This window comes from Triticum aestivum, chromosome 6D (genome assembly GCF_018294505.1).
Source record: "Triticum aestivum cultivar Chinese Spring chromosome 6D, IWGSC CS RefSeq v2.1, whole genome shotgun sequence".
Lineage (NCBI taxonomy): Eukaryota > Viridiplantae > Streptophyta > Magnoliopsida > Poales > Poaceae > Triticum > Triticum aestivum.
Genome location: NC_057811.1, coordinates 25,623,136 through 25,641,754, shown reverse-complemented (window position 1 = coordinate 25,641,754; position 18,619 = coordinate 25,623,136). Strand labels below are relative to the sequence as shown.

The window sequence follows — 18,619 nt, the reverse complement described above, 5'->3', positions numbered from 1 at the left end:
AATGGTTCATATATCAGTTTTCTGCCACATATTTGTCTCTGTTCCTTACGTAATTTCTATATTGTACTCTGTTTAATCTTTGTTCTTAGTGGAAGTTAAATGCAGCGTCTGTTCTTTACTCTATGAACAAAATGTGTAGAGTAGCTACAACGATGTAAAATCTGGCTGTGAGATCCATATATTTGATGACCAAAAACTAGTTTCAGGGACGAAGAGAGAAGGTTTTTGGTCTCGAGAAAATTGTCTCTTTTCCACCAAACCAAAAACTAATGACCAATTTTTTTGAAGCAAATGAAACATGAAAATAACACATAGTTCATTGCATAAATTTAAACTCTAGTACGAATTGTCTTACATTAAATATTAAAAAACATAAATTAAACACTAGTTCTAGCCAAAGTTTTAAATAGCCGGTTATAGCCCCACTATAGCGGTTTGAGTAGGATGCCGTTAAATGGTGATCATATACAATTGTCCTGTAAAGTTATGAAATAGCCGGCTATAGCCTCGTTATAGCTGATTTGAAGGACCATCCCTATTTGGCATAGCCCGCTATGTAATGCTCTAGCACTATATATCCTCTATAACACTAAGCTCCCTAGTTTTGGAGAGCCCACATTCAATTGAGGTCTCTAATTGAAATTTGGTCACCTGATTTTGACCAGATTAACAATTTCTCAAAATTTTCTCATTTAATTCTTTGGGTCTGTCTAGGACATATCTAGATGTGACATAATTATGTCACATCTAAGCTGATTTTCACTCTGTTTGTGGTCTATTTTTTTGTCCTAGTTTTTTTTTTTTTTTGTTGCTGCATTATATATTTGTGGGAGGTTAGATGTGACATCATTAAAAAATATCTAGATGTGAATTAGACAAACTGTAATTCTTTTACACTATACCCTATGCTTCATAATTTTTAAAGCCTCACAATTAATTTAGGTCTTCAATTTAGAATTGAGTCACCCGATTTTGACCAGGTTAACAATTTATCAAAGTTCTCTCATTCAGTTCTTTTATACTACTCCGTCCGTTCCTAAATATAAGTCTTTTTAGACATTTCAAATGGATTACAACATACGGATGTATGTAGACATATTTTAGAGTATATATTCATTTATTTTGCTCCATATATAGTCACTTGTTGAAATCTAAAAAGACTTATATTTTGGAACGGAGGGAGTATACATTATGATTCATAATTTTAAGCTCACAACTAATTTGAGTCTTCAATTTAGAATTGGGGTCACCCGATTTTGACTGGGTCAACAATTTTTTAAGAAGCTCTCCCATCCAATTTTTTAAATCCTGTATATTCTGTAATTTTGAATTTTTTTTATTTAGTCAAGGTATTCAATTTTGGATTTGGTTTACGATTTGATCGGCCGATGATTTTTCAAATCGATCAGCAGCAAACAACATATAAAAACATATTAATACTATGCACCCTCCCATCACCTAGAAAAAAGAAAGCCATCATGTGATAATGTAGAACAATTATAGTACATGCAGCCATCAATGTGGAATTTCCCCACATAAATATATGTTGGTTAGCAGATAACATAGACCACACTACGAAAGTCCCATCAAATCGCTGCATTATAAATAAAAATAAACACACTCCACCATCTCCCCAACCCGTGAAACAAAATATACTAAAGTTGCAAAATATAAGGGGTATTATTTTTTTTGGAAAATAACACTTCTTTAACTTTTACCAAGTTCCAAGCAAAAATATCAACATCCACAATATTAAACAAAAAGTATGGAAACCCATTTCATGATGAATCTATCATACCAACTTGATCGAATTTTAAAAAGATTGACTTATCAAAAAAATTATACACCATATGATTTAAAATAGAGTGAGTTTTTTTTTTGAAGAAGTCTAACAACACCAACGACGCAGCAAAGCGCGCCCAGCCCTTCTAGTTGTGATAAATTAAGAACTAGCTCTAGTCCGAGTAGGGATGCCAGAGGTAGCCGCCGAAGTTCTCATTAGAGGAGATGTCCATCACCCCTGCGTTGGAAGTACCGGGCTCGTGTGGTCATTGCTGCTACACCTACCACAGAATCTCCTCCTCCTCGTTGGAGAGCTTGGCCTCGAGCTCGTCGAACATCTCGTCGATCTTGGCGTCCCCGGGCAGTCTGCTCACGCTCATACTCCTTGCACATGTTCTCCTCCCAGAAAATGAGGTTCTCGCCGAGCAGCCACACATCGTTGTAGACTAACAGGCCCAAAAAGCCGAAACAAGGCTGAAAAGCAACGCCTGCAGAGAGCCAGGCATAACGGGCCAATCCTCGAAGCCACGCCTTCCTGGACCTCCTATATGCCACTCGTTGCAGCAAAGTGCCGACATTTCGCACTGGGCGCCGCTAACCTGGGCCGGCCCATTTCCGACGGCACGATCGCGAGATCAAAAAACGCTAAAAAAAGGGAGCGTCCTTGAGCTGTGAATCGATCCTTCAACTTCATAATCGATGGAGCATTGTGCTAGCCACTGCGGCGATCAACTTCTCGTGTTAGGATAGCAGCGCCATACTTAAAGGGCCTGTTTGGAGTCCCTCCGCTCCCGGAGCCGCAGTGCAGTTCAAAATTATGGAACCGGGAAACAGGTACTCCGCAGATCCTTGGATTTGGCGGAGCCGGTGGTTTCCCGAACAACTCCAAAGAAACATACCACAGTGGCAGCGATTGTACAGATGACCTGCTGCAAGTGAACAACACTAATAGCCGCCTTAATTCCTGGGATTTCGTACATAAAATGGCAGTCCGCCTTATATGAACAAAAGCTGAACAAAATTAAAATTATTTTCAAAATTTGAACGTGATTTTCTTTTCGAAAAAAGGTAATATGTTTTGAAACGCAGACATTTTCATATTTCATAGATAAAAAAGTAAAATTTCAATCATTTTTGGGAATCTAAAAAAATTCAGAAAAAGGAAAAAATTAAAACGAGACATTTTTCGAAACTAAGAAGAATTTCTTGAAAATGCAAAACATTTTCTGAAAAAGAGGAACAAAAAACTGAAAGCGCGAACATTTTTAAAAATTACGAACAAAATTTTCAAGACGTGAACAATTTTTGAATTCCCACGAGCATTTTTGGAATTCGGGGTCAAATTTTGAAAAACATAAAAAAAAATATGATGTGAACAAATTTGGAAAGCGAGAACATTTTTTGGAAATTACCAATTTTTTATTTGGTGAAGAAATGTTAATAAATGTGAACATTTTTTCGGATTCCCCAAACTTTTTTGAATTTCGACCAAAAGTTGAAAACATGAGTATTTCTTGAATTTGTGAACAAACTTGGATAGCTGGAACATTTTCTGGAATTCCCATTTGTTTGAAATTGTGAATAGTTTTGGAAAGCGGAAATATTTTCTTAATTTGTGAATAAAAAAATGTACATTTGTGAAATAACGAACATATTTTAAATAAATAACATATTTTGAATTTTCGAACAAATTTTAAAATAGAGAACAGTTCTGAAAATCAGAAACAAATTTGAAACATGAACATTTTATGAATACGTGAAGAAAAATTTGCAAACAATAACACTTTTTGAATTTGTGAATAAGTTTTGTAAACAGGAACATTTTTTGAAATTCCGGTCATTATTTGAAAATATTATGATTAATTTGAATAAAAATATTCTGAACTATTTTTGAAAAACATTCCTTTTTTTAAAACAGGGACATTTTCCGAAATTACTGATTTTTTTTTATAAAAATGCATATATTTTTTGAATTTATGAACAATTTTTGAAAACACGACCATTTTAAAAAAAATTGAACGTTTTTTTGGAAGCACAAACTTTTTTTAAGTTTCCAGACAATTTTCAAAAACATGAACTCTTAAAAAAAGAAAAGTAAACTTGAAAAATGAAAAAACGTAAAAAGAAAAAAAAAAGAAACAGCAAAAGAAAAGAGGGAAAACCAAAAACCAAAAAGAAAGAGAAAAACCAAAAACCAAAACCAGAAAACCGGCTGGGAAACTCTAGAAGGTTCCCAAAACCGGAAAAGCAGCAACGTTAAATGGGCTGGCCCTGGTGATCGCTCGATCCCCAAGGTCTGTGCGAAGTGTCGACATTTTGACGCGTTGTGCGTCCAATAGGATATTCCACGCCTTCCGGCCGGCACGGCACGGTCCTTTTATAAAAAGGACGGACACAGGCCGTTTAGTGGCAGGCCCTTTTAAAGCCAGGCCGGCCCATGTGGACAGGGTGTCAGACGCTGGCATCCCCCCACTCGACTCCTTTCTCTTGCTTGCGCGTGCTAGGGGTTCCCACATCCCACCAGCTCCGTCACAAGCCGCCGGTCGCCGCCGCCCACTCGCTTCCCCCGTAGTGCGCGCATATTCCGCCGGAAGTTGTCGCCCTCCCTCTGCCGCCGGACGCCGCCCCCTCCCCCGTTGTGCAGAGCATCCAGGCAAGACGCGGACGCCCTCCCTCTTCAACGCCGGCCGCTGCAGACCTGCCTCTGCCTCGTCACCGGAGGGTGAGCTCCCCTTGTACTCTCGCGCGTGTGCTAGCTGCTGCCGTTGTACTACTCTTCTTTTGGATGGGTGGTTGTGCTAATGCTAGAGGCTGCTGTTCTAAAACAGTTTTTCAATTGAAACATGCGTACACAGTGGTCGTTGCTATGCGAATTTTTCAATTGAAGCATGTGTACACAATGGGCATTGCTATGCGAAATTGTCAACTGAAGCATGTGTGCACGGTGGGCATTTCACCTGCCAATTGGTATGCGTGGAGGTAGTGTGCATTGCTATGTTGTCTGTCGATAGTACGCGATGCAACTTTTATCTTTTGATTGACACACTAGTGCTCATGATTTGATATGAAATGAGTGCAATGAGTAAATTGAACACATCACATGAGTGATACAGGTATCATGCCTCAATACAGCAATCTGGCACACAGGTGAAGTACAGATGCAAGAACGGAAATGCATCTGTAGCTTGTTAGTATCCCAAGTGTTTACTAAATGCAAGTAGCAGCACTGATGCGAATGCGATGTGCCGTGCTTCCTAAATCCCGGAGTGCTGGTTGCTATCTCTTATGTTTCGACATGCCTGACTCATCAAAGTATGCATTGTAGCTGTAAAAGTGCTTGGTTTATGGTTACTTCTCACTTGGTTCTTTGGTTTTTCTTGCTTATGATGACTTACTTTATGGATGAAGCTATTTTCTTTCTCCCCCAGGCTGTTTGTGGTTAAATCCAAGGAATTGGTGCAATACCAGGTCATGGAGGGGAGCAAGGACATGCAAGAGTCAGACACTGAACCTGTTGTTCAAGTACCCAGAGAGCCTGCCATCATTATCAATGGTCTCCCAGACTTGCCTCCTGAATTCGCATCTGGTTCGCAACTTGCAGTAAGAGATGCTCCGCGATCTCGAGTCGATCATCGCTTTGGGGAATGGCTAGAAGAGCGGAAAGTGAGAAAGCGGTTTGGAGACATATACTATGTAGGGAAAGTTGTCAAGTATGACAGTCAAAGAAATTGGTACACCGTTGTCTATCAAGATGGAGACCAGGAAGATCTTGAGTGGCACGAACTGGAGGAGATCCTGCTACCGTTGGACATAACCATTCCGCTCAAAACACTTGTGATGGACAAATTCAAACATCAGAATGGTGTTCCCAACTACAGAACTAAGGTGGCTAGACCAAGAAGTAATGTTGCTAGCAATCAGATGGTGGTTAGAGCAGTAAATGGCCAACAGTCAAACAACCTACCACTCCCAGGGTTGGTTCAGGCGTCAACATCAGCAGGAGAAAATGCTCTAGTATGTCTGAAACCTAGTGATCAACCTAAGAAAAGGGGCAGGCCTCGAAAGGATGGAACTGCATCAGGTGAGCTTTCAAAACAAAGAAGTACATCAGGTGATATTCAACCTAAAAAAAGAGGCAGACCTCCAAAAGAACCTGGAGAGAAGAGTATTGATAGGCGCAAGTTAGAGACTGTCAGGGCAGAAAAACTGAAGAGAGAAAGCATGCTTCTGCGAGGGCCACCACCTGGAAGTCAGTAATTCTAATAATCAATATCGCTGTTCCAATATAGTAGTACTGTACTTCCTAGATACATCCGTTTGAGCGTCAATTAATTCCGGACGGAGATAGTAGTAGATATCTCTAAATATTCCAGTCTATTTATGCTTGCGACACTAGCTTTTCAATGTATTTTGTACAAACTACACTTGTAAAGCTAGATTCCAGATTTACTATGTGTGCGCTATCGTATTAATTTCTTTTCGTGTGCATACAAGTATATCTGCAAACTGTCTAAAAAGTTTCTGGTATGGAAGTGTTAGAAGTTACCTTTGGTTGTCTAGCTGAATGAATTATTTTGAAAGATCCTTGAGCTAGTTGTTTCGTGAGTGCTGGAGATCCTCAATGGAAAACACATTAATGTATATACTAACCATTGCACTGCGCAATATAAATCGGTCAAGACAAGATGTTTAGCGAATTTAGTCACCTATACTGAGTGTTCTTGTGAAGTGAGAGAACACTTTTCTCCAGTTAGATCTTGCAAAATGTCTCTGAATCTACAAGACAACCCTTCCATATTTACCTGACAAAGGAAACAGAACACCATGGCATGCAGTTTCTCTATTGTCTGAATGATTCCTTTTTCAACCCTTCCATACGTACCTGACAGGAAAACACTGTTCCTGGTACGAGTTCAGAGAACTAAACTACAGGAAAACAATACTGAAGGAGCTCGGCTGACATGAGTTCAGAGAAGAAGACAAAAAAATATAGGAAAAAACAATGTTTGGTTCAAGCTATTCAAGAGGATGTGCAGCCAAAATGACTTCTCTCTTCATATTATAGATGAGTTATGTACATGCTTGTGAGTGCAATACTGCCCTCCAATTCTGGGTCATGGCATAATTGTACAAATAAAGATGGCAAGACATAATACACAGGTTACATAGCTCCCACCGGCACTGAACAGCAGCTTTGTTGCCCAGAGATTTTGATAACCGATTCTGCAAACCGGGCTCCTAGAGGTAGAGTAAAAATGAAGACCATTTTATAATACCAGAAATTCCCCAGTGTACAAAACAAAAGGTTCAGAGCATGAGTCTCCATTCAATAGGGTAACATACCTATAGTTTACATACAGTCTCTAGGACAATTACGAGAAGGATTACCAAACTAGCAAAATTCAGAAAGAGAAAAGCAGGAGCTTCTCTGAGTAAAACCCCCGCACACGTCAGGTCAGGGCGTCATAAACTAACAGAGCATTCAGAAACACGTGTAGTATGCATATATATCCAGTTTCATCACATCTTCTCCAGGAAGAAAGAAAGCACCATCGATCTACAAAATTCAGTAAATCAGTCAGTATGCTCCTCTTTATTGCCCAACCAATTCTTACTTGCGGAAAGTACTTATTTTTCAAATTCATATTCACCTGGCAAGTCACCTCGTTCCTTAACGAGTAAATAGCATAAAACTACTAGTTTACAGGCTAGGGTTCCAGAAAACTACCACTTTTTAATTTTTCTTAGAAAGCTACCAGTCGAGCGGTCGGCTGTTTCAAAAAACCCAAAACGCCCGTGACTAGCGATTTAACCGTTTTCCTGACGTGCTGGGCCCACCTGTCAGCCCACGTGGCCTCGCGCGCTCACGGCGCGGCTGTTGACGGCCGTTAGGCAGGCCGGTCCGGTCGGAACGAAAGGAGCCGGTCGGGCCGCACTCTCTCTCTGTCTCCCCCTCATCTCCCCCGCAGTGACCTAGGTGGGCGATGGCGGCGACGCAGCCAAATGCCGTCGGCGGCGAGCTATTGAGCCAAGGCGTCACCGGCCAGGAGGGCGGTGGACATCCAGAGGTGGACCCAGGGCTAGGCAGCTCGAGCTTCCCGGCGCAGCGGTTGCGGCAGCCATCACCGCCCGCGGCTGAGGTCGATCCGGCGAGCTCAGATCCGGCAGTCCGCGCGGCTAGGGCAGTGGCGAAGTGCATCCACGCGGATCCAGATGGCGGCCACAATTGGGCGTCGTCCTTTGGTGGAGTGAGGTAAGAAATTTCTGGGCCCTTCATACGTTTAGTTCAAATTACAAATTTCTGGGTCCTTTAGTTCAATTTAGAACTAGGGTTAGTACTTGTTTGTTCTTGGCATGGTACTTTATTTTATTGGTTAAGTCACTGTAGATGAAAGTGCATTTGGTCAGTGCATTTGATTAGTGCATTCACTGTAATTAGAAGAAAGTTCAGTAATGTGCAATGCATTTGGTCATTGTTTTAAGTTTGAGTGACTTAAAAATTAATTGTTTGTCAATTTAATCCTACAGCTTAGATGATGACATTTGGGACATGAGGCTACATTTTCAAGGAACAGATAACATGGAGAGAAAGTATTCAGTTTCTTCAGATATTAGTTATCTGACCATATTAGCATTAGCTGAGTTGGAGGGTTATGGAATGGAGGCTTGTCTGACTTATGTAAAGGAAGAGGAAAGGGCTTGGAGGGGGTGGAGGTCCTGGATAGTGAGGAGGCATTAGAGGAAATGCTTGACTTGTTTGTTGATAAGAAGGTCCTGAACATCACTGTCAGAAAGCCTACTGATCCAAGCCCAGCAGATGTTAACATGGATCACATCATGCTTGAGGAACAGATCCCCATTGATCATGTTGGTGAACCTGTTGTTTATAGTGTTTCCCAACAAGGTGTCCTGTATCCACTCCATGATGCAACTTTGGCACCAGCAATCCCTGAGGAACCCTATCTTAACACACAACATAGTTGTAATTTGAACAAGGGGGAAAATGTTGTGGAAGAAGAAGATGTAGAAGTAGAAGATGAGGAAGATGAAGATGAAGATGAGATGGACAAATCCTCTTCAGATTTTGAGTTTTTTAGGGGTGATTACAAAGGGCAGAAAATATCATACAAGGCTTGGTGTAGGGGTGAAGATGAGGCTGCCACAGGGACAAGCCATAAGCCTAGGGAGAGGAAGAACCTGCAGAGCACTATTGTGGAGCAAACTCAGAACCATCTGAGTTTTGGGAGGAAGACCAAATCCTTTCTGAACATGAAGAACCCTCAGTTGTACCAGAGAAAGGAGCAAAGAAGCTTAATCCTGTCAGAAAACCAGGCCCAACTAGTAAGTCACACAGTGAGCCTGAACACATCAAGTTTGAAGATTTTGTGCCTGGACCTGATGAATACTGCTTTCCAGGTGATTTTGGCCTTAGTGATGAAGAAGAAGTTCCAAGGTTGCCTTCTGGTAGGAAGAGAAGGTTGAAGAAGAGGAAGGAGAGTAGGTGGTATGATCCATCAGTCCCTGATGCACATGAGCAGTTTGCATTGCATTTGTGCTTCCTAAATGTTGTGGAGTTCAGAGAAGCTCCAAGAAATTTCCATGTCAGGACACTTAGGAATTCTGAGTATCACAAAAATGAACCAACTAGGGTTATTGCTTGGTGCTCTGATAGAAAGCAAGGTTGTCAGTTTTACATAGTGGCCTCTAGAATAGCTAATGAGTCAACTTTCAGCATCAAGAAGATGAATTTGGATCACACTTGTGGAGCAAGTGGAGAGAGCACCAAAGTTACAGTTAATTGGGTTGCCAAGGTTTGTGAGGATACCATTAGATCAAACCCTAGAGCTGGTGTTGAGACAATTATGTCATACACAAACCTTCCCCTGCCCAGCTAATGATCTTCATGAATGTCCTTCCCCTGCCACCAGTGAAAACCAGCTCCAATTCTTCATCATTACACTTCTCCAGTACCTTGTCGGAGAGTCGGCGGTTGAACTCCTGTTGCTGCTCATCCTGGGCCGCCTCTAGTGCCCTCTGCCTGCGCCGCTGCTGCCCTAACCTCCACAGCCTCCCCCTCCTCCTCCGTGACATCTCCCATGTCAGGATCCATCTGTAGGTTTTCTTTTGGGTGGCGACTGGTGGAGTCACTGGGAAAGGGTGGGGGTGGGGAGGGGTTTATATTGACAGATGGATGGGGTTGGGTTTAGTAGGCCTAGTGTTGCATTTGGTCAGAGACTAGTGGGCCACTAAGCCCAATTACCCATAGAAATAATATATGTAGGCTAACAAATAACATATAAAAGATAGAAGATAAATTTGAACACTTAATAGCATACAAGATCCATTTCCACTACTTAGTAGCATAAGAGATCCATTTCCACTACTTAATAGCATAGGAGATCCATTACAACTTACTTAACAACATAGGTGATCCATTACAACTTACTTAACAACATAGGAAATAAGGTTCTTACGTAAGAAACTAAAGTTCAAATGCATGACCAAACACTAGGTTAAACTTCACATTCCCCCAAAATGTACACCCCACTTCAGACTGTTAGGCCACATCCTTATATAAAGGCCTTGGATGTACTTACTTCACCAACATATCACAGCAACTTCAAGACTCAAGGATGGCCTTGATTTGCTCTAACTTCTCCTTGCTGCCATACCCATCTTTCAGCAGCTCAGCAACAACAAGCTCAAGCTTTTCCTTCTCCTTCTTAAGAACATCTCTGTCAACTTCAACATCCTTCATAGCCTTCCTGGTGTTCTTGATGATATCAGCTTGGCTCTGCAAAATGCACCTCTGCTCTTTTGCAAGTTTGAGCTTTTCCATCTGCACCTCCAACATAGCTTTCTCCTCTAGCTCCATCTTCTTCTTCTCAAGTTCTTCCTCCTCCACTTGTTTCTGGTACACCTTGTCCACCCTACCATCCTGCCAATCAAACATCTTGGATACATCATCAACAAGCTTGGTGTACTCAATGCAAAGCTTGTCATTTTTCATCTTAAGCTTGACCAACTCCCTTTCATGTTCACACTTCAGCTTGGCCAACTCCTTCTCAAACTTCTCCTTGTCAAGTACCCTTCCACAGTTCTGCTCATGGAACATTTCTCATAGCTTGGAAAGACATCTCTGAAGAACAGGAGGCCAAGGCCCATCAACCCACTCTACAACACCACAATTCACACCATTTTCCTGCATTTGTAATTGTGATAAGTTATTAGAAGTGGACTAGTAGCTTATTTCAATTCCATGATTAACTTGATAAACTTGAAATTTCTAACAATGAATAAAATAAATGAGATATGATAAGTTATTACAATGCCATGATTGAGTTTCCAAAGTAACAAACTGCTGCATCATATCAAACATCAGTGAACATCCATAGCAGAAAACTTAATTGGCATCTAACCTGGACTGGGCCACCATAGAAACGCCTTCCTGTCACAATGCCTTCAAAAGCAACACGCTTAATAGGCCTCATTTGGTGCAGAATGCACTTGGGTTGAGCAAGCTCAAGTTGGCCACAGAAAAGGGGCTCCACAATGGTGTTTGGTTCCTCCTGCAACCAAAATGACCAACAGAACACTGCACTCAATACCACAATCAACTTGCACTGTTCATTAACCCTGAACACTGTAAAATCCCCAAATTAGCATGAACCCTAACACTGTACAGAGATGAACCCTAGGTGTTACCTCAATCCTACAATCAAACCCCACCCTCAGCAAGATCAATATCACAGAGACAACAACACTACACTCAGCAACATCCATGGCTGCTCTACTAGCACCTAACCCTAACCCTAACCCTAGGTGGCAAAGAAAAACTTACCATAAGTCCCATGTCCATGCTGACGACCTCGCACTCCTCCTCGGAGCTCGTTTCCTCGTCGTTCCAGGAAGGCATTGCGGCAAGGAGGTCGACGGCGACCGGCGGCGAGCTCGTACTGGAGCAGGGGAGTGGGAGTAGGGGAGTGAGAGCGAGCAGGAGAGAGTGAGCGAGCAGGGTGCGCCCGACCGACCGAGGGGGTATTTACCCAGTTCCGACTGAACCGGCCTGCCTGACGGCCGTCAACGGCCGCGTCGTGAGCACGCGTGGCCACGTGGGCTAACAGGTGGGTCCAGGCGGTCAGGAAAACGGTTAAATCGCTAGTCACCGCGGGTTTGGGTTTTTTAAAACAGCAGACCGCGCGACTAGTAGCTTTTTGAGAAAAATTAAAAAGTGGTAGTTTTTTGGAACCCTAGCCTGTAAAGTAGTAGTTTTATGCTATTTACTCTTCCTTAACAGACCCCTTTCCCTCGCCTTCATTGCATTAATCTTATTTCTATAATTCCCACAAGCTAAACTAGGCATGAGAGAAGAGACACACAACTGATCTTCATTTCAGATCAGAGCTCTCCGTTTTGTTAATGGATGCACACAGCTGAGATCTCATTTCTTCCGATTTCTACAACCTAACACCAGGAATAAACAAATGTGTACCACCATCCTCGCCTCATACAACTTGATTCTTAATTTCAGGACCACCAGCAAGTCTACAATTTCTGTGTTTGAAATTCTGTAAGATTTTATAACTACACTATATCTGACAAATAGTACTTGCATGCCTAGACTGAGATTTAATTGAGAAGTGTATACGAAAGAGATGACATTCGTATAACTGAGAAAAAAAATATTGCATTACCTTAAATGTTAAGACCAAGCTTTGGTTAAGATATCATCTCTGGGACCATCTCTTGGGTAAGGTAATATAGTCTTCAACATTTTCATTCTCTTTTCTCTAATTCCAGTCTACATGTCTTCAGAGGAGTTTGTAAACAATACAACTAAAGCAAATTTAAAAGAGCATCTAAAATGGCAAAGTATAAAACAGAGGATGGTACATAAGATTCACCTTACTATGGTAAATGCATGAATGTGATGGACTAAAAAATCTGCGGTTCCTAATGGTTCCGAAAAATATTCCAAGAGAAAAAGATGTCCCGAGAATCTATACAAATAGTGCTAATATTGAATAAAATTAGCTAACAGTATGGCAGAGATTAACATGGTAGTGCCATAACCCTTTTTAAGATTACCTTAACATAAGTTGCTTCATATTGTATGAAATGCCCTCTGTTTTTCAGCACCGTATCATAGAAGCATCAAGTTGTGTCTCCGGTACAAATACAAGGGCCTTTGAAATATCTGTTACGTAGTGCTACATGGGTAGGCTGTCAACAAAATGCTACTGGCCAACTACTGAAGTATTCAGTTTTTACGTCAGATGCTCCTAGAAAAAGTATCAGCCAGTAGCCCATCCAAGAATATAAGAGAAAAATAAAAAAAAAACGTGATATAAACTACTAGTAAACAATGACCTGCTTTCACAACAGTTAATGTCTTACAAACAAAGCTACTGCAGGAAGAATGAAGAGTTTCAGCTTAGAAGAACTAGAGGAAGCAACCAACAGACTAGTTCAAAACTGCAACCTGAGCAGTGACCAAGGATTACGAGTCGACGAGTCGTTCCGAGGTTGAGACTCATAGACTAATCGGACTAGTCTTAGACTAGTGCTAGACTAGTCGACATAGTACTGTAGTACTCAACTACTAATACCTAGTAGTAGTACGTAGTAGTATGTAGTAAACTGTACAGCACATTACAGTATATACATAATAAAACCAGCAGTGCTAGTCAACACTTGTCAGGCCCAGCCCAGCTCAGCACCGTGCAGCACGCCCCCCACCCACCAGCTGGCCCATTTGGCCCAAGTGGCCAGCCTACTTAGTCCCCCAACCACTGGAACCCTAGCTCTCGATCTACCCAATCGCCGCCGCCAGCGCCATCACGCACAGAGCACGCGCGCACGCGACCCGCGCCTCCTGCCGCCTTCCGCCGGCCTCAGCCGCTCCCGCCGGCGAGCCCGCCGACCACCGCCATGCCTCCTCCTTTCCTCTCCCCTCTCTCTCTCTTCCTCCTCTCTCGTCTCAAGGCCGCGCGCGCCTACGGGTCACGGCCATGGCCGCCGCCTGAGCACGAGCTCCGCCCGGCTGCCGCACTTGGCTGCGCCATCCGCCGTCCCAGCGGTGGGTGGCGGCGGCAGTGGCAGGCCAGTGGGTGCTGGCGGCGCCTCGTCCCAGCTGAGGCTGCTCTCTCTGGAGCAAGCCTGGATTTTTTTTTAGTCGAACGACTCAAGATGCACGACTAGTCCAGACTAGTCGTCGATTAGTCCTTCGACGGCTCGACTCGTATTTGTAGTCTACACGAGAAAAGGAGTCGACAGCTGGAGTGCGACTCGTAGACTAGTCGAGCGACTAGTCTAGACTAGTCGTTCGACTCGTAATCCATGGCAGTGACTAACACGTTAATTCCAGATTTGTTCTCACGAAAAAAGATGTTCAACCAATTTTGGGACTTCACATCATCTTTCATGGCAAAAAATGATAACCTTTTTTCATTGAAAGATAGTTTGACTCAGGATTGCATTGAAAGCTGCAACGGCAATTGAGAACATAAACATATAGGTCCTGCAGATATACTCTTAATTAATATATTTGAAAGCATTTGCAGAATGCCCTGATGTCACACTCTTAGTTCTCAGTATGCATGACAATATGATATCAGGATGGACAGGTTAATTGCAGTGTATCTTTCTTCTCTACTGAATGATGTAATGGACATACAATACGAGAAGGATTACCAAACTAGCAAAATTCAGATAGAGAAAAGTAGGAGCTTCTCTGAGTAAAACCCCCGCACACATCAGGTCATAAAAGTAGGAGTACTTGTTACTGAAGGAAGCTTCAGAGCGTCATCAACTAACAGAGCCTTGAGAATCACGTGTGGTATAGCAAGGCCCCAGCCACCAAGATTGGTTGATCGACATACAAGGACTAACAATAAAATTATCAGTTTTATTCAGGACTAGCGATGCCAAATTAGCATGTACGTACCTGACATACTATAGCAGACAACCAACATCCACTCAGGCAATGAACACAGACAGAGATTACCAGCTCACTACACATAGTGTAAACATTTTTGCGCCATATGCAGTTCTCATCGCCCATTCTTGGTCATGTAATTCTGAAATTAGAAGGCACTTCCCTACAAGTGGCAGCATAGTCTTCGGCGAGGTGGGGGCAGCTTCCTTGTGAGGACATACGAACTTTCCCATGAAAATTTTCTGCCACCAAGGCTGCTGAATAGTAGTTCCACTCGCGCTCTAGCAATCCATTTTCCTGCTTCCTGGTTCATGTAAATCTGAATGTAGCAGGCACCTGTCCTGTGCAAGCAGCTGCATAGTCTTCAGCAAGGTGTGGTGCAGCTTGCTTGTGAGGGCATATGAACTTCTCCACAAATACCTTCTCGCTGACCACCACCATAGTATAGTAGTCTCTGTCATGATTTATCAATCCATTTTCCTTAAGAAACCTCATAACATGGTACCGGGGCCTGAGCCGGCCCTCGAGGCTACGAGTGAGCATAGCGGGGCGATGAGCAATGTACGCCGGTTCCAACCCCACCTCACAGATCAGGAACTCTGACATACGCTGCAGCACGTCATTTGACCTCCTCAGCAAGAACGGACCCTTGGACACAGCAATGCCAACCTCGGTATCTGACCACCTAAACGCCTTCTTCAAGTAGTCCACTTTGGCAGCGATCTTGTCATCGCTGATGTATGAGGCCGGTGAGCCCGACGGCGACAGGGGCCAGAGTTTTGTCCACTTTGGCGCAGAGGAACTGCGGATCCTTGGCGACGACGGCCGCGACATCGGCGCCGGAGAGGCGAGGCCGGCGAGGAATGACGGCGACGGGCTTGGCGGGGGACTTGAGGTGGGAGAGCTTGGTGGAGGCCTTGAGTGCCTGGGCACGGGTGAGGCCGCAGGTGCCGACGAGGTAGTCCTCGACGACGAATCTAGGGTTCGGGGAAATGGCGGCCGCGGCCGCGGAGAGTAGGCGGTGGAGAGAGAGGAGAGGGGATGTGGAAGGAGCTGGTGCGGCGGAGAGGAGATGGGAGAGGGCGCGCTGCCGGAGGTGGAGCATGGCGCCGCGACGGCGGAGCAGCGGCGGCGGCCGCGGCCGCGGGCGATGGGGAATTCGAGTGGCGTTGGGTGCGGCGTGTCTGTCTCCGGTGGTGTGGTGGACGGACAGGGATTGTCAAATGAACTCAACTTGGCTGGTGCGCTGGTCTAGTTACCATCCAATCCCTGCATGGATCCATCCGGTGTAAGGCCAACTCCACCGCACGACTCCAAACGAACGTCCGTTTTTGTCTGGATTCTGTTTGTTTGGGGTGGCAATTAGTGGCAAAACGAGCATGCATGTCCGAGTTAAGTTGGAGGCGCCCAGCACACCGATCGACCCCAAAATGTCCGCCTCAACCGCACGCGAGCTTGCACTCTAGCTCCGTCCTGCACCTATTCGTGCCCCCGTCGTGCCCCGCCGCGGCTTGCCAACCGCCGCGCGCCGCGCCCGCTCGCGGCCGCCCGCACCCGCTGCTCCGCGCCCCGCACCAGCCCGTGCCCGTGCCCTCGCCGCGGCCTACAGGCCGGCGCGCGCCACGCCGCGTTGCTCTGCGCCCGCCCCGCGCCAAGCGCCACGCCCTCCCGCCGGCGCCCCGCGCTGACCCGCGCCCACGCCCCCGCCGCGCCCACGCCCCCGCCGTGCCCGCCCGCCACGCGCCACGCCCCTCCCCCGCGCCCCGTGCGGCCCCGCTCCTCGCCCGCCTGCGCCACGCCCGCGCCTTGCCGCCCCGCGCCACGCCCGCCCGCGCCGCGCGCCCGCCCGCCTGCGCCGCGCGCCCGCCCGCGCCGCGCGCCCGCCCGCGCCCTGCTGCCCCGCGCCGCGCCCTGTTCCCCGCGCTGCGCCCCGCTCCGCCGGCAGGACCACCTCGGGGAAGAGAAAAGGAGGAGAGAGAGAGAAAAGAAGGAGAGAGAGGGGATGGGTGGGTGGGTGGGCCCTTTGTTTCAATGACTAGCGGGCCAGGTCTCACATGCAAAGGGACAGGGGCGGACGAGGACCACGCAAAAAAGTCCGGGCGTGTTCGTCTTAGACCCCAAACCAGACCAAGTTTGCGCCCGGGATGGGGCGAGCCGGACCAGAAACAGGCGTTTTTTGCAGATGGGGTGGCGCGTTGGGACGTCTTGTATGTCCGTTTAACCCCAAACGGACAGCCCCGGACAATTTGGGGTCATGGTGGAGTTGGCCTAACCGATGCTTCCGCTCGGGACACCGTGCACGGGATGGGTGCAAGCCTGCATCCCCGCCACATGCTCCATGTTCTGCTCGGCCCCACTGGCTCATTCTTCACTAGTGCAGAATCGGGCTTTAGCGCCGGTTCGTAAGGGCCTTTAGTGCCGGTTCTGCAACGGGCACTAAAGAGTGGAGACTAAAGCCCCCCCCCTTACTACCGGTTCGGCACGAACCGGCGCTAAAGTGCCACCACGTGGCACGAGCCAGGCCCGGGTGCTGGTAGACCATTAGTACCGGTTGGTAGCACCAACTGGTACTAAATGTTTGGGGGGGGTGGTTTTAATTTTTATTTTTCCATTAATTTTGTGTTTTCCATTAATTTTGTGTTTTCCATTTGATTCTTTTTTGTTTGCTGGTATTTTACGATACTACATATTGTACACGTTATGCATATATATAAATATATTTTCTCGTAGAACCGATCATATATATATATATATATATTTATTATTCACACATACACATGTATATATATACAATTTCTCCTACATGTTGCCTTGGTGCCTTCGGAGCATGATGACAAGTGGTTCATGGGGGTGGTAGCGGGTAATAGTATTCTCCTTTGGGATCTATGACCTGGTCGAGCAAAAATCCCGCTATTTCCTCTTGAAGTGCTCGTATGCGCTCCTCTGGTAGGAGCTGGTCCCGCACCTCTTTGAACTGTTAAGAAGGAGATCAATATGCATGTGTATTAGTTGTGTGACTAGATATCGACAATCATGTAAGATTTGTGAATAGTGTTCTGGCAAATGTACCCAGTCCTGTCTATCAGATCTGCTCTTTTCGGACGCCATCATGCGAATGTTCTCGCAAACGTAGTATGCACATACTTCAGTCCCCGGCGCCTGCTTCAGGGCCTTTACGACAATAGAATTTAATCAGATAATAATTAATCAAGCATGTTAATTAATTAATGGTATTGAAACAAGAATTAAAGAGATGGTAGCTAGCTAGTACTACTTAATTACTTACCTTGGGTCGATACCAACATAGCTTTTGTTCCATTTTCCTGGAGTCACCTTGATGTACTTTGCCCAAGCCCTGCCCGCCGGCAAAGAAAATTAATAAAGGGGTTATTAAAAATAGTTTATATCAGGAAATGACGAACTAAATAGGCCGAGATATAGTTAATAATGATTGAAATAACCTGTCGACTATCCCCTTCACGATGCTGTAGTCACTATCTTTTTTAAGTAGTGAGTCCAGTACTTCAACTTTTCCTTTGTCAACTTTAATCTCTAATAAGATCCAGTGGAAGCTGCATGCGCATACGTTTGCATGTATAAATTAAGCGGGCATGTGCATAACACTAATCAACTATAATCCTAAACCCTATACACTTATTAACATCTAGCTAGTAAGCAAAAACAGAATTTGTAGTACAAGACAGTGTGACTCACTCGAAGTTGTAAGGAAGTAGTATATCTTCATTGCTATTGAGGCGCTTCAAGAACTCTACCATGTTTTTCTCTACATCTTGGCTACACCATTCCAATTTCCATGTGTATTCATTAACGGTATTTGGGTCAATGAACCCAATGCCATAGCGTCCAGCTTTTTTCATTTCATACATCTTCATCCTGCAT

At 44.8% G+C, this 18,619-nt stretch overlaps 2 protein-coding genes across 4 annotated transcripts; one reads left to right on the top strand and one right to left on the bottom strand.

The window, feature by feature from the left end:
• The first annotated feature begins 4,233 nt into the window (after positions 1–4,233).
• LOC123143199 (uncharacterized) lies at positions 4,234–6,265 on the top strand. Its single transcript, XM_044562047.1, has 2 exons — positions 4,234–4,504; positions 5,211–6,265. The coding sequence occupies exon 2, from the start codon at positions 5,254–5,256 to the stop codon at positions 6,037–6,039; it is 786 nt and encodes a 261-aa protein (XP_044417982.1). The 5' UTR covers positions 4,234–4,504; positions 5,211–5,253; the 3' UTR covers positions 6,040–6,265.
• A 3,704-nt stretch (positions 6,266–9,969) lies between these two features.
• On the bottom strand, positions 9,970–15,991 carry LOC123143198 (uncharacterized). 3 transcript variants are annotated; one of them, XR_006470729.1, is made up of 4 exons: positions 14,729–15,991; positions 11,624–14,668; positions 11,202–11,351; positions 9,970–10,984 (listed from the first exon to the last, which is right to left on the bottom strand). XR_006470729.1 is itself a non-coding variant. In XM_044562046.1 (2 exons), the coding sequence occupies exon 2, from the start codon at positions 10,895–10,897 to the stop codon at positions 10,403–10,405; it is 495 nt and encodes a 164-aa protein (XP_044417981.1). In that variant the 5' UTR covers positions 10,898–10,984; positions 11,202–11,598; the 3' UTR covers positions 10,137–10,402. The 3 variants fall into 3 exon arrangements, 1 of the variants encoding a protein (XP_044417981.1); XR_006470728.1 differs by having other exon boundaries at positions 10,137–10,984; positions 11,624–15,987; XM_044562046.1 differs by lacking the exons at positions 11,624–14,668; positions 14,729–15,991 and having other exon boundaries at positions 10,137–10,984; positions 11,202–11,598.
• Between the last annotated feature and the right edge of the window lie 2,628 nt (positions 15,992–18,619).

Excerpts from the sequence above, each read along its gene's own strand:
- LOC123143199 (XM_044562047.1), top strand. The coding sequence starts at position 5,254 with ATGGAGGGGAGCAAGGACATGCAAGAGTCAGACACTGAACCTGTTGTT.
- LOC123143198 (XM_044562046.1), bottom strand. The coding sequence starts at position 10,897 with ATGTTCCATGAGCAGAACTGTGGAAGGGTACTTGACAAGGAGAAGTTT.